The sequence below is a fragment of the Dicentrarchus labrax genome, unplaced genomic scaffold (genome assembly GCF_905237075.1).
Source record: "Dicentrarchus labrax unplaced genomic scaffold, dlabrax2021, whole genome shotgun sequence".
NCBI lineage: Eukaryota > Metazoa > Chordata > Actinopteri > Moronidae > Dicentrarchus > Dicentrarchus labrax.
The window spans coordinates 25,310,442-25,327,153 of NW_026136711.1; the positions used below are offsets into that span (position 1 = coordinate 25,310,442).

Consider the following 16,712-nt stretch of genomic DNA (forward strand, 5'->3'; position numbering starts at 1 on the left):
CATTCTTTTAATTTTACATTTACCATCATCTTCCTGTTAATGATCTTTTAAAATGAAACACTTAGTCTGTTTGGATATGAGCTCTATAAATTTATCATTGATCATCCTTCTTATGTTTGATAATAATTATTGAAATATCACTGCGGTCACAGTTTACAGATACATATGATGTGATGAATAAATTCAGTACAGTTTTTTTTGTATAGCGCCAATTCATAACAAAAGTTATCTCAGGACACTTTTCAAACAGAGCAGGTCTAGACCGTACTCCTTATAAAATTATTTACAGAGACCCAACAGTTCCCACCATGAGCAAGCGCGTGGCCTTGGCAGAAACCTCGGACAGACCCCGGCTCTAGGTGGGTGGCCATCTGCCTCAACCCAAACCGGGGAGGTCAGCATCATCTAAACAGGGAACACACATCTACTCAATAATTTAATACCATTCCTTCTAGATGACTATGATTAATGAGTAATAAAAAACAAAACAGTAGTAAGTCGGCCTGTCAGATGCTTCAGAGCTCTTGTTCCCTTACACACAACCTGCACTGGCTGCAACACAAATCAAACGCACCCTCTCTAACAGGGCGGGCTATATAAACTGTTTTCCCTGGGTCTGTTTACCTGTTAACTACCTCCTGTGTCACGGAAAAACGCTCAATGCTCCCACTACTGCTGCCTTTAATGCTTATGTGGAGTTTGTTTAATAAAGAAGCTGAGCTGCCAGCAGTCTGATAATACAGCTTAATGCAGATTTTTGCTTTTGCTTTTTGTGGAGGAAATATTAGTGTTTGCGTTGCTTCCTGCTGCCTGTTGCAGTTCAGCTGCTCTGTAATGTTACAGTGTCACTGTCGGACAATTTAGGACTTTTGCGACTTTTTCCAAAGGATTTACAATCTGCGCAGATGCTGCGGATCACTGCTTCACCAAGTAAGTGTTTAAGTGTGCTTACATGAGATGATTGGCTCTGTCTTCTCTCATGCTTGGTTATCTCTGCTGTATCTATGTTGGACCCATATTTGAGTGATGGCTTGGTTGTCTGCTGGTTCTGTCTACCTGCAGTACTCTGTGTGCAATAGTTATTTGGTTGTTTTTGAGGATAAAAAGTGTTAATGGGGCGAATTTTGGCTTAACTAAGTGTAAAAAACTATTACATAATAATGTTAGAGATCCAAATGTGACTTTTGCTTGCACACATTCACATATTATTTCCTTGTAAGTAAGTAAGTAGGTCAAGTACTGTACTTAGATAGTATAAAGTTGAGGTATTTGAGCTTTTCCGTTTAATGCAACTTTATAATTTTACACCGCTCTCAGAGGTAAATATTGTACTTTTTACTCCACTATATTTGCTTTTCAGATGACATTTTTTCATACCCTCCCTGTCCAGTGAAAACACACATAATTTCAATGTTTGAATTTGTGTTTCTTTGTTGGCTGAGAAACTTCTCCACTTTGTAAAGCTAAATAAACTATTAAAAATGCATTGCCACAAAGCTGAAGGGTTATTTCAGGGTTATTTATGTGAGAAAGCTGACTTTTCAGAGATATGTTGTTCTCAATAGACAGCAACAGGGATGGTGTTAGTTACTTGGAGGATCTGAATACTTATTCCATCACTGGCTTCACAAAGAAGTATTTCAGTTGAAACTGTTGTGTTTATGTGACAGCTTGCTCCACTGTTGTGTCATACTTGAATGTAATGCTTAAATGTCTGTGGCTTATGCTGCTGCAGCCACATTAACTGGCAACCACAACCTTATATCAATGTATAGGTGTTGTCTGCTGCAGTATAACATATTATTTTATAAGAGGTTTGTCTGCTTAAAGGCATTCATTTCAATAATTTTAACATGCATACATGAATACTTATCTGCCGCAGTGTTTTAGCTAAATCAGGTGGATTGCTGTGGTTGGACTTGATTGTCTCTGAGACTAAAAGTTGTGTTTGTACATGAACTGAACACTACTAGAGAACTATACCGAGAATCACTATTGTCAACCAGTAGCTTTTAGCAGTGCAGCTCCCCTCACTGGTGACTGAGTGCACTGTTGTGAGCTTAGCCGTAATCAGTTACATTTACTCCCTCATTAAAAGCTTATTAAAGGACTACGAACGCCACAGACGATCATAATCTGATAACTCTGTTGTCCATAGCTGTTAATCTTATGTAAAGTGCTTGTGTAGGCTAGTTTTGTCCGGACTAAATGTAGCAGCTTGGGCTAGTAACAGACTGAATGGCCTGCTGATATATTATTGGCACATCTGCTCATTTGCAAACTCTCCTGTAACACTGCTGCCCGTTTATGATCATCACTTCACATTTTCTGCTGTGCTGAGTTTAATGGGTGCTTGCATGGGTGAAGACGTCAGAGCCTAGATGCCAAAAATGTATCTACTCTGAACACATACTCACAGTGCATGTTGATGCTTATAATGGTTTAAAATAATATTCAGTTTTAGGGACATGTTGATCTTAGAGTCTTCAAATCAAATGTGGCTTGAAGCAGTAGTAGCCAGACAGCACCCTGCTACACAACTTTGAACAACAACCCACATTAGTTTTCCTGCTACAGCCTCCTTCTTATCTAACGCACAGAAATTAACACGTCTTGTCCTGCACTTGAGCTTGTCTAATGTCAGTTTGCAGGCTAGAATGCTAATTAAACAGCATTTAACAATACTGGTGTGGTGCTCAGTACCACTAAGAACACCCTGATACGTATGAGACAATGATATGTAGGCTGCAGCGCAAGTTTGCTTTCTTGGTCTCTCTCTTGCCAGCTGCTGTCAATGAAAAAGAGCCAACTGAGATAAAAAATATTGTCATATATTGTATTATAAGGTAAAAACTTCGGCTCTTATTATATTTTTATTTTTGCTTCTATATGTTTATACCTATACTATACAACAAATTTCCCCCCGGGTGATCAATGTAATAAAGTATTTCTGTTTCAGATTTTTTTTTAAAAACATGTTGACATTATTTTTGACTACAAAATGGGATTAGATGTAATTTAAAGTTGGTGTCTGTGATAAATAGTCAGGTTATAGTTCATTCACACTAATGGATGAGCCAAATTTGCTATTGCTGAACAATTTGTAAAGGTTGAATATGCGATTCTGGAGAAATCCATACAATGAAAAATACAACAACACATCAAGTAATGTAACTAATGTTTGGTAAAGTTGCTGCTTTGCAGCTAACCTGCAGAGAGGACAAGTTGGTTTCCCAGAGCGAGCACACCAGCTCCAGACAGCGATACTCACAACTCTCCTGTTACTATAACATCAGCACAGCATATCTGAGTAGCTGAAAGTTAGCTGAATGTCTGTGAACAAGTCAATTTAACGTTACCTGACACACAAATCCTGGCTGGAATAACAAGTTAGTGTTGTGTGGCTTGGTCCAAACCACTTTGTTTGTTTCTCATTTACAGAGCCAAGGTTGTGTACAGTGGAAAGCTTGCGGACTGTGAGAAGATATTTGCTGAATTTGAAAAATAATGTATTGGATTAGAATTGCATAGAATCGCTTAATCAACAATCATCTGCTGTGGTACCAACTACATGAAGAGTGAGGGGTACCGACTCTCCTTTTGTCAGATTTGTTAGCGATGCCTACTGAGACCAATATTGTCTCTGTGCATCGGGGCACAGTACTTAAACAGAAGACAATGGTGCTTTCTTGAGTAAAGCTGATAATGGAAACTGCTTTGTGAAGCTACAATATGTATACAAATGAACATGCATGCAATGCCCACAGGCAGCATTGTGTGTACTGTGTGAATTTTAAGGCACCGTTGCTGTTTTTCGTTGGTCATTTTATATAATGGAGCCTTCTCCTCATCATCCTGTGGGGGAGTTAACACAATTTTTTTCATTCCTTAGAAACAACACAGATGAGCGATATCTTTTAGCAGCAGAACGGATCATAAAATCTCTCTGTAAAATGAATTGCTCCATAAGCAAGAAAAAGTCCAATGAAAAAGTACTCTTCAGTTGTAATTGTCATAATTGTACACAGTATTACCCATCTGGTACATTTCCTTATAATGTTGGTCATATATCAAAGCTTTAAAACTCCCCTCTAATCTGCCCTCTGCTGTTATAATAACACACAAAACACACACACACACACACACTCGCAGAGAAATGTGAAATGAAAAGATGATAAAATTCAGTTCCCTTGGTAGCTGATCTGCCAATAAATCATGTCTGTTTAATGGGGAGAGGGATAAATGACAACGTCAGCAATTAATTACAAATGTATCTTCTGTGTGTGTGTGTGTGTGTGTGTGTGTGTGTGTGTGTGTGTGTGTGTGTGTGTGTGTGTGTGTGTGTGTGTGTACAGTATGCATGAATGTACCTCTGTCACCTCAATACCTGTCATAATTAAACCTGGCAGAAGTTGATATGATAGTAAAAAGATCTAAATATAGATAGGACTGTCTGGATGTAATGATGTTCCAAATCATATTTAAACATTCATGACACACTAATGTGCTGAAATTATCCAATAATGAAACACGAGTGCTCCTCATAGTGTAAGAGGCGCCACTTCAGTGCGTGTGGGTGTTGTCTGTCTGTACAGTAATCCTAATCCCTGTCCAAATCCTTCCGTACTGTTGCACCTGCTGCTAGTACAGCTGCTAATGACAATAAATGATAAAAGTCTAACACTTTACTATGGGAACAGTTAGCCAAATGCTGCGCAGTAAGGCCAACCAAAACATTTTAAAGATTGCAACTTTCAACAAAAATGAAATACAAAAAAGACTTCATATTAAATGCTCTGTGCTCCCTCCCCCACAGGTGTTTTCACTTTATCTTGCTATTCTGGTTACAGGTGGGCAAAGCAAAGATTATATATGAGCTCACAGGCCTCCTTTATGCTGATAAGATTGATGAAGGTGGAACAGGAGAATGGGGACATGTCAGTCAAGGGCAGTCTATACACACCCATACGGTCCTAAGAGGCGGTCTGATCAGGCGAAAATTAAAATCACCTGTGTTGGTTTACCATGGGTGTGTAGGGCCTTATAAGCCTGAGTAGTAGTTTTTTTTTTTTTAGGAGCAGCAGCCACAAGTGACAGAATTATGAGATAATGCTTATTGCTAATATGTAATATTAGCCACAATAAGCCACCGCTCATGCAACACCATTGAAGGCAATGGCAGCAAAACTGTACTGACTTGACAAAGGTTTTGTTTTATTGCTTACAACTTTTCATTTATAAGTTGAAAACTGTTATTTCTTTTTGTTACAGTCTCACATTAACCTTACAAATAATAATGCATTATATTTCATTCATTTGGTAGTTGCTTTTGTCCAAAGGGACTTATGCATTCAGACTGCATAGTAACAAGAAGCTCTCTGAAACACACAACTAAAAAGAAATATCAGAGAGAATATGTCACTATAGAAAAAGAGCAGTGTAATTTACTTTAGCTGGTTCATTCTCAGTGTCCTGCATGCTGACTCACTGTTGTGGCCTACATTAACACCTGTGCTTTTCTTACTATGACAAGTCAAATATGCGCTTTGATAAAGGCCTATATTTTAATTTCTTGTTTTTGGCTTTAATTTGTGTGTCTGTGTGTGTATTAATGTAGGCAGTCAGATTGTGCATGCGTGTCTGAAAGAGCCAGTTATACCTATTTTATACACAGATTTTCTTTTTTTAGCATTACTTTAAGTAAACAAACATTTAGTCACACCTGCAGGGAACCTGCAGCAGGGAGCCAATAATTGAAACTAGGTTTGGTTTTTTTTTCACCTCCTCTAACTCGATGGAAAGTCTCTTCGCTCCTGAAGCGATGAGGGATTCCAGGAACAAGACTGCCAATGCAGCATAATTCTTTGTCCTGCTTTTCACACAGTGTGAGCTATTCTCACGCTGTATATTATAAACATGCCGCTGGCATATTTAGGAATTCATATAGGCAGGATGTTACCTTGTACATTTTTCCTATTTTTAGTGGGATGTGCTGTTGTTTTCTTTCTGCATCTATGTGGCTTGCTTGTATTGTTGTTTAGTGATCTGTGTTGGTCAGCTCAGCATACTTTAATAAAGTTTGAATAAAACTACTAGCATGGCGATATTTTTATCATACAGAAAGACGGGAATACAAAACCACCATGCAGCCACAGCAGCTGTTTTCTGTAAATCAATATTTTTCCATCTATTTTTCTTTACATTAATGTCTAATAAAATTTTTAAATGGATTTTACAACTATAGAATAATTCATTTTAACCTATATTAACGCAAAAAGTAATCTTTTAGATGCCCCAATTCAAAGACACAGTATGTTGAATTTCTTGGAAGAAACTTCACTTTGAATTCTCAGTAGACTAACCTGGAAACAATTTTCAAAACCTCTGCAAAGGGACAGCATAAACAGAAATCACTTCTGTGGTCCCTGGCTGTGAAACATCAGATATCAAGTTATTTCTTTGCCTTGTGGTCGGACTACTTTTGCAGAAACCTGCCTATGAAAATAGAATGCTAAAAACTCTTACTTTTAACAAATATATGTTTTAATTCAAAACTCAAAACAGCAACTCTTCTTGCCATTGTTTTCAAGTCGATGTAATGGATCTTTGGACAAAATACACACATAAAAAAAAAAAGACGTTTTTGAGATGTGACACTTGGTCATGGTGGCTGGGAATACTAACACATTTTATTTGGGGGCGGGTCATTTTAGACATTTTGATTTATCTGTATATTTTCTGAGGGTTGGGGAGTTTTTGCCCTTTTAGGCCCACCAGAACACCCTTTGGATGTTTTATGTCTCAAAAAGTGAATATTGTAGTCCTCCATTGTGGAACTGAAACCTCATGCAGATTGTTCTTTACAACCCAACCGTCTGTTGGTGTGCACCGATGGAAATGTGTTCATCATATCATGCTCATCAAATAAACTCTTAGAGATTTTTGAACCTTGACACCTTCTACACCAAGATATTCTACAGTTTTACTTTAGAGCTATTGTAGCAGCTTGTCTTTGCTTTGTTCTGTAGTAATAAGAAATAGCATTCAACATTTTTGTTTCCCCAAAAGATGCTTTTGTGAATCTGTCATCACTGGGTCAGTACACAGACCTTGTCGTCTTTAGATAGAAAATTAAAAGAGAAATGACTATTAAAAGTGGGAACAAAAGCACCATCTAACCTAATAACCGCTCCTTTACAAAAGGTCGCTCCATTTGGAGTTATGGACAAACACTGGTTTGCTCTTTGATTTTCATGTTCCACCTCTGGGAGAAAACATTAAAGGATGAAAGGCCTCACTATCTCCACTGGATCAGTGGATCTGCCCAGGGCCTCGCAACAACAGCCATTACCCCAACGCTGCAACCGTTGCCTCCTGTTTTGCAGCATGTCCTATTTACTTATTTATTCGTCCCTCCTCCACCCACGACTTACTTCTTATCTCGCCCATTAAAATTAATCCTCATCTAAAAATATCTACTCTTGGTCGTCAGAGAGGATGTAATCGAGGAGGAGATGGCCTCTCTGAATCTCCCTCCCTCCTTCTGTCTCACTGTCACTGACAAGTACTCAAGTATCTGTTGAGAAAGTGCTCTCACTTCAACTTCTGAGGTTGAAAAATTACAAACACAATCTGTGTTTGTAAAACTGAGTTCTTAATCACACATTGCAATACTTCGCTGCCTACTGAGGCCTGATTGGAATTGCATGTCTGCCTTAATGTTTGTTGTTTGGAGAAGGACTGTGTTTGTTGACTGTTGCTAACTGTTGAAGCCATATGAATGGAGTAATTTAGCTCTATAGTGAGTTGGAAAAATGACTAAAAGCAGGCAAGCAAAACATGTTATTAGGTAAAGAAAGCTTAGACGAGACATTTAAGAAGGGAAAGTGTGTTCAAGTGATGTTTTAGAAAGTCACATTTGAAGTGTTGGAAAATAAATGGAGAGAGAGTGAATGGCATAAAAACGAGATAAAATAAAACATACGACATAAAATGTTACATATTCTACAAGCTCTTATCTTAATTGGTAAATTGGTTGATGGCGAGCTGCTGGTGTGCGTCATTCTCGGCCTTAAAGTTTTATACTGATACTAACACACTGAGGCAATGCAATCACGACCTGCGAGGTTGTTCAGGTTGGATAATAACTGTCCCACCTCTGTGTGTGTGTGTGTATGTGTGTGTGACCTTGTGATTATGCCCTAGTGTGATACTTTGGCCCGGCTGATTACCTGTCAGCAGGTTTTGTGCATCTGACACAAACATACGCACACACGCACACACACACACACACACACACACACACACACACACACACACACACACACACAAATCATCACCCAGCAACAGACAATACCCACTGGGCAGGTCACACTGTTGCAGGAGGCATATTGCTGTTTAAAAGGAGGACACACACACACAAATAAATGGGGTCCATGCAGGCTCTGGAACATAGATTGTCTATTAAGGAGTGTATTAGGAGAACCCAGGGGTCCGACATTGAGACAGTTTGTGTGCCATTAGAGCGGGATTTTATGTTGTTGTCTGGTGTCCACTGATACTGAGTGAGAGCACACACACACACACACACACACACACACACACACACACACACACACACACACAGACACAAACATTCATCATTCAATAATGAACCCTCTAACATGGGAGAATTATGCCAGCAGGAGGCACATTTGGAGAAACTACTGATTCTGAGTCTTGTCAGTTTCCTGCTCCATGTCTAAGTGAAAATAATGTTTTGGGTTTTTTTTTTTTTTTTTTTTTTTTTTACAGACAACCAGTGATCAAACAGTTCAGTGATTTGTCTCTTTGGACTGCATCTTTCTGGGACTGAAAACTGGTTTAAAAGAGCTCTATGACCCACACGAATATTCATCTCTCATGATTGATTTCTATTTTGGTCCTCTTCATCTGCAACTTCATATCTCAGCATGTGTGCATGTGTGACTTGCTTGTCCCAGCAGTGCTGGATTTGTGATGTGATGAGCTCAGTAAATAATGTTTTTCCCCTCTGAAATTAAAAGCAAGATTTTGGTAGCACATGTATGAGTTCATTAACACAGTCAACCACAAAATATTGGCTGCTCATGGTGTGCATAGCAATGTCACAGACTTTTATTAGTTTAGCAGCAGGGTGGCATAGTTAGCAGGGAGAGTGTGCTTAACCTACAGGACCTGGATGAGGTCTCCTCGACTGTTTGATTTTGTTTGGTTGGTGGATAGTGCCCAGTTATTTTTGTGGCATCTCCTCAGTTGAGGTTCCAATCGAGCTGCACCAATACTAAAACACTGCAGACCACATATTGGTCAGAAAGAATTGTCACTAGAATGATGTAGATGTCCTGCACAGTGTGAATTGCGACCTCAATTTTTTTTATTCACTCAACCCAGATTTAAAAAAATGTCAGCTTGCATAACCACGCTCTGGTCAGTTGGCAAAGTGCAGACATTCATCTGTTTGGTTGCCGATAAAAGTATTTCAAAAGGAAAGGATATCCTAATTTTTTTATGTGTCACATCAAACATGATACCATGGCAGTTTCCCCTGGCATCACTATGACAATCAGCAAAGACTCCCGCCTACACTGAGGGGGTACCAGATGACCAGAAAATAAAACTGAGAAGCATCTGGTACCCAGAGCTCCAGACTAACTTTTTCAACATTGTCAAAAAAATATATGTTAACAGTTTTCGCCGCCCTCACCTTTCCCTGTTAAATGGTGCTCTGATACACTGAAATGAGTGGACCCAGTGTTTATCTCAGTAAGCTTTATTGTCTCTGTTAGCTGTAAACACACTGCAGGACTCTGCTGCCCACCGACTGCCAACTAGCTCTCCTCCTGCTGATTTCAACACAGATTTGTTGTTCACGATGTAGCATTATCAGGGAGATTTAGCTAGCTAGTAGCAAATACTTGGATGGACTGTTTCAGTTAAATGACTGACTGACTAATAAAAGTTAACAAATTTTGACCAGTAGAGCTTTAAAGAAAGATGTTCACTTTGATTTTAAATATCAGACCCTGACACTTGACCTGATCAAAAATTTGAACTAGCAGAAACTTTTTATTGTTATTATTATTATTATTATTATTACTATTATTACTGTAGCCTGAAAATGTCAGGATTCATTTTCATCTTCAATATCCACCCAAAGGAAAATATTTTGATAAGCAGCAGCATTAAATAAGTTGCATATAAACACCACACTGTATACAATCATGCACTAATGACCAGCCCTCTATCTCATGTAATCTTTAATTGCTTTTGTTCACAGTGTTACAGCGTTAATTCAGAGCTGTCCTCGTGAAGAATAAGGTGAGACTCAGGAAATGGAAGACGTTTCACATCACTGAGGTGACAGCAGGAGGTCATGTTAAACTTGGTGCCCCTGGAGTTGCCTGGAGGACCTTTAGAAGTCAGGGCGATCTTTCTTCAGGTTCTTGTAGTCTGTGTTGACGGCCACAAACTGTAGAAGGCAGGAGGAATACATTTAAATCTGTTTTGCTTAAATTAAATTCATCAGCGCTGTCTTTAGGAGAACACATGGAAAACAAAGAGGCAACGGTGAATTTTATTTTTTTCCTCTCTAGTGCAAATATAGACACATATACATGCACACACTCACCCAAACATTATTACACTCATTTACCATGGTACTTTCTATCTACCTTATTTTAATTTTTTTTGTCTTGCTGAATATCTCATGGATGATGTAGTATATATTGTGTGACTGCGTATATGTGATCTGCATACATCACAGCCCTCCAGCCATGAGAAACTCACATTTTTGCACTGGCAGTGATTATTTTCTCCGCATGTATTTTCCTTGATTGGTCTGCCATTAAAACTCTCGCCTCCCCTCTTCTCCCTCCCATCTTTCCCGCTTCCCCCTCCTCATTACGATCATTGTTTGGACTTCAGTGGAATTTCGATGCGAGACCTTTGCCTTGCTATTGAGAATTAAACATGCCGTGTCCTGACCTTTTGTCTGCAGCGACTTTCATTCCACTGGCAAGCAACGCAGCCTTGAAACCCTCAGAAAATGCTTTTTTTCTCTGGAAAACACATCGTCCAGATCTCTTCTTCTGGGACTTGTCAGTTGGTTGTTTTTCTGCTCTATTTTGAGTCAGCGTTGTTAATATTTTCATTAGTTTGTCTGTGGCTCTGGCCTTGTTTAAGAGGTAGGGGAAATTATTACCAACCACTAAAAGCCCCTGCTTCCATCTGCCTTAATTTGTTTATGAAAGACACTGTTGAAATTTTTTTGCCTGCATTGGTTAGTCCAAATGTATTTTGGTAGGTTTTAGGACAGATGATGATTGTGAGATTTTCAGTAAAACGATGCTATTCGTGTCTAGATTAGTTTTCTGGCAGACGTGATTGTCGTGAGCAGGCATGTGGCCCTTCAGTGTGTGAGGGGGGAGTAGTCACCTTGTACTGGTAGGTTGGGTCGAGATTGTTCCAGGGCTCTGGGTTGTTCTTCTTGTCCCAGAGGCTGCAAATGTGGAAAGATTACAGAATAAAGAGAGGAAGAAGAAGAATGAGAAAAGACAGGACATGAGAAGGAGAAAGGCACAGATGACCGAGGTAAAGATCAACACAAAGAGGAATGCAGGCTTGAGAAGAGAAACCAACTGAGAGGTAAACAAATAGGAGGAAAAAGAACACAGAAGGACAGAGACAAAAGGAGATAAATATTTAGAAGTTGTGGAAAAAGACAGAGGTGATTATGAGATGAGCTGAACTCAGCCCAATGACTTGGCTGTGCTCCTCTATTCATTAACCAAAGTCTGGATTTCACAGCGCTCCACTGTGACTGTCCATCCCTCCTCCTCCTCTGGCAGCGCGTCACGCCGCCAAAGCACAAACAAAGAGACTGAGAGACTGATGGCAGAGCGGGTATGTCTCCCCCTCACTCTCCATTACCACAAACACTAGACAGTCTCTGAGAGAGAGAGAGAGAGAGAGAGAAAGGAAGAGAGGAAGCCACTGACCACAGCACTCATCACCAGCTGGTGATGAGGTCAGGCGTTATGGCTGACCCTCAGAACAAGTGGTTCTGTGTGGCCCAAAATAGGACACTGCACATTTACTGCATGCGTGTGTGCAGTCACTGAGTTCAGTGTGGTTGTTGCAGCTTCTGAGGAAATGACAGGTTCATACACCCTGCTGCGTTTGTTATAAACTTTAATTCAACATAAAAAAGCTTTGTTTTGATACTGCAATCAAATTCAGGACAATCACACAGATGGCATTAGGGTTAGCAAATCTGATATCTGAATCCAGTATCCGCTTATGAATCCAAATCGCTTATCAAATTAAATAAGGTTTCACTGTTGATGTAATAGGACCCAATATTTAAATCACTGGGCTGCAGATTTTAACACATCAGAGATATATTTATCAGATATGATGGTCAATAAGTAATGCCAGTGATGTTTTCAAGGTACTATACATAGTTTGTTTATTACAGAACAGTAACATGTTCATTATTGTAACTGTAAAATGTTGTGTACACTATAATAAGTCCACAAGTCTGGTCACATTTGTCATAAGAGACAGACAGCAAGCTAAAAATGAGAATCCTGCTATCTGAATGTTTTGTGCATTGCTAATAAGAACAGAGATTAATTTGCTTTTAATTTGGTTTTATTGCCAATCTGAATCCAGATCCAACAGGGGAACGGAATGGAAGTACCCATCTCTATGTATCCAACGTTTGGATTCAGCTGAAAATAACAGAACATTCTGTAAAATGTCACAGTATCAAAAGCAAGGTGGAAGAGTAGTACAATGGTTACAAGTTTAGATGGACAACACTCTTACGTGACATGAGGTCCTCTTGCCAGACGGATCAGATAGAAGGTGGCCCCTGTCATGCCCAGAGTCAGGAAGAGAAATTGAGGGATTAACTGAGGAGAGGAGAGGAGAGGAGAGGAGAGGAGAGGAGAGGAGAGGAGAAGAATGCATTAGTCCAAGACCACAGAGACATATGAAGGTAAACAAACAGTGGTTGGCTGTGATATGTACCATAAACATACACCTGTGTGAAATACACACACACACATACACACATACACGGGTAGTTGTTATTCCTGTTTTTCCTCTCCCTGCCCTCCTCCATATGCATGAGGCCCAGGCCATGTGTGAGGCAGCTCACTGTCAGCCTGGGTTGAATGGGCAAGGACGCGGTGGAAGAGAGAGCTGGCGCATCTCTGTGTGTGCCAGCCTCTCCTCCTCAACACTATACCTGTCAGACTGAGCGACAGCATCTCACACACACACACACACACACACACACATACACATACACATACACAGAGAGAGAGAGATAGACACGTAAACTCATGCCTATACTCGCACACACGCACATAAATGAGCTAACACACAGTCTGAGCGCTCATACACTCTTTTATTTGATGTTCTGAGCGGTGATGATGACAGGAATTAAAATAGAAAAGCACATTAGGGGGACGGGGATAATGTGATATGTCATCTTAAACACCCAAAGCTTTGCTTTGTCAGTCCTCTCACCGCACTGCATCTATTCGTCAACACTACACTGCCATACATTTCCCGTCTACTTCGCTATGTGATATTGTATGTATGAGACAGAGAGAGAGAGAGAGGGAGAGGAAGTCACACCACTGGTGAACAGCTGTTCTCAGCCCACACAGATCTAGTCAAGCTGTAGAGAGATGACAGTTTGATCAGGTTGAACTGAAGGATGTCTCTACTCAGCTGTATCTAGACATCTGTCTTCTGTCTGATTGTGTTGCCACTTGCCTTGTTGTTGATTAGTAAATTGTCTGGTGATAAAACCTTGATATTCACTACCTTTAAAGCTGTGGAAGAGAGAGATAGAGAAAATATCCCTCCCTCGGCTACATATTCAACCCACTCGGCACATAACTGTGTAAAAACTCCAACTCAGCTGAGCAAATGCACTCAATCAGGGCTGCACCTGGTTTTATGTTAAATAATATTTAACTGAAATAACCTTTTTCAATTATATTTTTTTTAAGAAAGCAGCCTTCTGTGTACCTTTTTTGCATAGTCATATCAGCCAAAGCATTGCATAGAAAAGGTCTATTTTAATTCCAGCTCAAAATTCCATTTTATTGGCCGCCATATTGCCCAAAAATTCTTATATATATATATATATATATATATATTGCCTAATCAAATTGTTGTTTGGTCTACATATTGTAACAAATTAATTACAGTTTCTCAGATGCCAAAATTAACATGCTCAAACCACTCAAAGTGTTTGGTGTTTTTTATTTATAAATGACTTAAATTAATTGATTTGCAGATATGTAGGCCTACTCTTCAACTTTTTTCAACAGTTATCTTGAACTGATCAATGAACCGACTGTTTACTGTATTTCAGCACCAGTCTACTGCGTTAGTCATGTACTGTACAATGTTGGCACCCAGCATGGGTTTTATTTTTGCTGAATTCTCCTTCAAGTATAGGTTCACTATGAACTTCTCCAAGTTAACCATGGAAAAAAAAAAGTTCATAGTACTCATCAAGTTTTCATTGCATACACATACACGAACATGCAAACACACACAAGTGCACACTGCACACATATTGTATGCTGACTGCAGGCGCTCAAGTTCGATCACTGAAGTAAACACAAACAGCCACACAAACACACACAAACAAACACATAGAAGCAGGTCAGCTTTGATCGCACATTCACACTCTCACTCACACACACACACACACACACACACACACACACACACACACACACACACACACACACACCAACGAATAATCAAGACAGGCCTGTGGGTTTGGAGCTGTCCACTCCCCGGTGCTGATATCTTTATATCGTGTCACACAAGTGAGTGTTTCACCTTTTTACCGTTCAGCCTGACCGATATAGGAAGTGTTTTATACTCGCTTGGGTTCGATACTGTTGCTGCCCTTATTACTTTTCTGGTGCACTGCCAAGCCAGCCCTGTCAATCCACGAATTTGGGTCACCCTCAGCATAGCTCTGAGGCAACAGAAAAAAACAAGCACAGACAGCTTCTGTGTGTTTCTTTTACTTTTCTGTCTTCACTTTATTATGATAGTAATAAAACAAATTAACTTGACATTGATACGAAGTAGTTATGTGCAGTCATAGCACTTTGAATGATTCAGATGATCAAACCAGTAATTATAATTGTTTTAATGTTATATGTAACAAAATAATCAAAGTTCCACTTACTAGCTTTTAGAGCGTTCAGCTCCATCTCAAGGTCTTAATTCAGTTAATGGTGCTGGCCAATGTGTTGTTATATGAATACGTTTTGTCTATAAAATGTCAAAAAATGGTTTAAAAGTTCCCAGAGCCCATGATGACATATTATAAGTTCATGTTTTGTATGCCCAGCATTTTTATTTGCAAAGATAGATAAGTCTTCCCTGCCATTCCGTGAATTCAAAACTATAGAATTTGAAAAACCTGTTCCCAATTTCCCAGAAAAGCTATACTCAAAAGCAAAAAAAGCAATTGAACCGTAAAGTCTGTTTTTAGGCCTTGTGTATATATCACTATATGACAAAAGACCTTGATGTTAGAAATAATCACAGCTCAATAGACAAAGGAATATAATGCAACCTACCCCTGGATGTTTCTTCGCGTGTTGAAACATGATCTTAATCATCTTTATTATTCTTCCAACAGAAGAGGCAAATAAGAACTAAATCATATAAAAGGAAAAACCTGACAGCTAAAGTCTGACGATTGTATCCATGTGAATAAACGCCTCTTTGCAGATTTATAGGAAGAGCTGTTTGTTAGCTGAAGTACAATATGTTGGCCAGTACAGTGAAACCTGTTGCCAATCTCTCCCCTCCACTCTGTCCCTCACCCTCCCTTCCCATTGGATGAATGAGAGGGTCAGAGGGGTGAGGTAGAGGGAGGGATGGAGGGGGGTGAGACAGCGCTAATCCTCATAATCACGTCTGTTGAGGACACTGTATGTTTCCACTGAGGCTCATTGGTACTCGGTGTCCTAAAGTGTTTTTTGTTATACAACAACACAACTGCAGGTACTGAAACTCACTGACACAACAGATACACAATGACATTTTCCAAACATTTCCTCATGACAGTGCAGCAGTAGTGCAGCCTGCTCCCATAATGTCTTCATTTTTAGACCTGAAACCCAGAGTGCACCCATTGTGTTGGATAGTTTAATGTTATATTGTCGTTTTTAAAATGACGAGCCACTGTTTTTATGGATAGTCATCACTCTAAAACTTTAAAATCACCCCCCAGCGGCCATTAAATGATGCTGCTTTTGCAGCCCGTCTTGTTCAGTGTAAAGAGGAGAAAAGTAATAGCAGCGTCCAACATGTCCCTCGGGTCGAGACCTTTGTACTAGGCATGATAATGGCAATTGATTAGTGAGTGATGCAGCGCCTGCAGACCTTTCAGGTTCCTGAACAGCACTTTGAAACCTAATCTAATTAACACCAAAATGCTACTCTGTGCAAAATCCACAGGTCATTATTATTCCTTACTTAAGGTTGATATTGTGTTCCCATCATTTATCATGCTTAAGTGGATGAGGTGAAGCGGTTGCATTTTTAGCCACACTAGTGTTGTGGCTCTAGGGATGGCATTGTCACATGTCTGTAAGTCCATCTGTCCACTACTTTGGACTGAGATATCTCAACAA

General features: G+C 39.6%; 1 protein-coding gene across 1 annotated transcript; it reads right to left on the reverse strand.

Moving 5' to 3' along the window:
- Positions 1-10,260: 10,260 nt before the first annotated feature.
- LOC127371728 (NADH dehydrogenase [ubiquinone] 1 alpha subcomplex subunit 4-like 2) lies at positions 10,261-15,876 on the reverse strand. Its single transcript, XM_051414711.1, has 4 exons — positions 15,651-15,876; positions 12,850-12,935; positions 11,455-11,518; positions 10,261-10,489 (listed from the first exon to the last, which is right to left on the reverse strand). The coding sequence occupies exons 1-4, from the start codon at positions 15,690-15,692 to the stop codon at positions 10,433-10,435; spliced, it is 249 nt and encodes an 82-aa protein (XP_051270671.1). The 5' UTR covers positions 15,693-15,876; the 3' UTR covers positions 10,261-10,432.
- Positions 15,877-16,712: the final 836 nt, after the last annotated feature.

Coding starts and splice junctions, on each gene's coding strand:
- LOC127371728 (XM_051414711.1), bottom strand. CDS start 15,692: ATGATTAAGATCATGTTTCAACACGCGAAGAAACATCCAGGG. Junction 12,936..15,650: donor ACGCGAAGAAACATCCAGGG/GTAGGTTGCATT, acceptor TCCTCTCCTCAG/TTAATCCCTCAATTTCTCTT. Junction 11,519..12,849: donor GCAAGAGGACCTCATGTCAC/GTAAGAGTGTTG, acceptor CCACATTTGCAG/CCTCTGGGACAAGAAGAACA.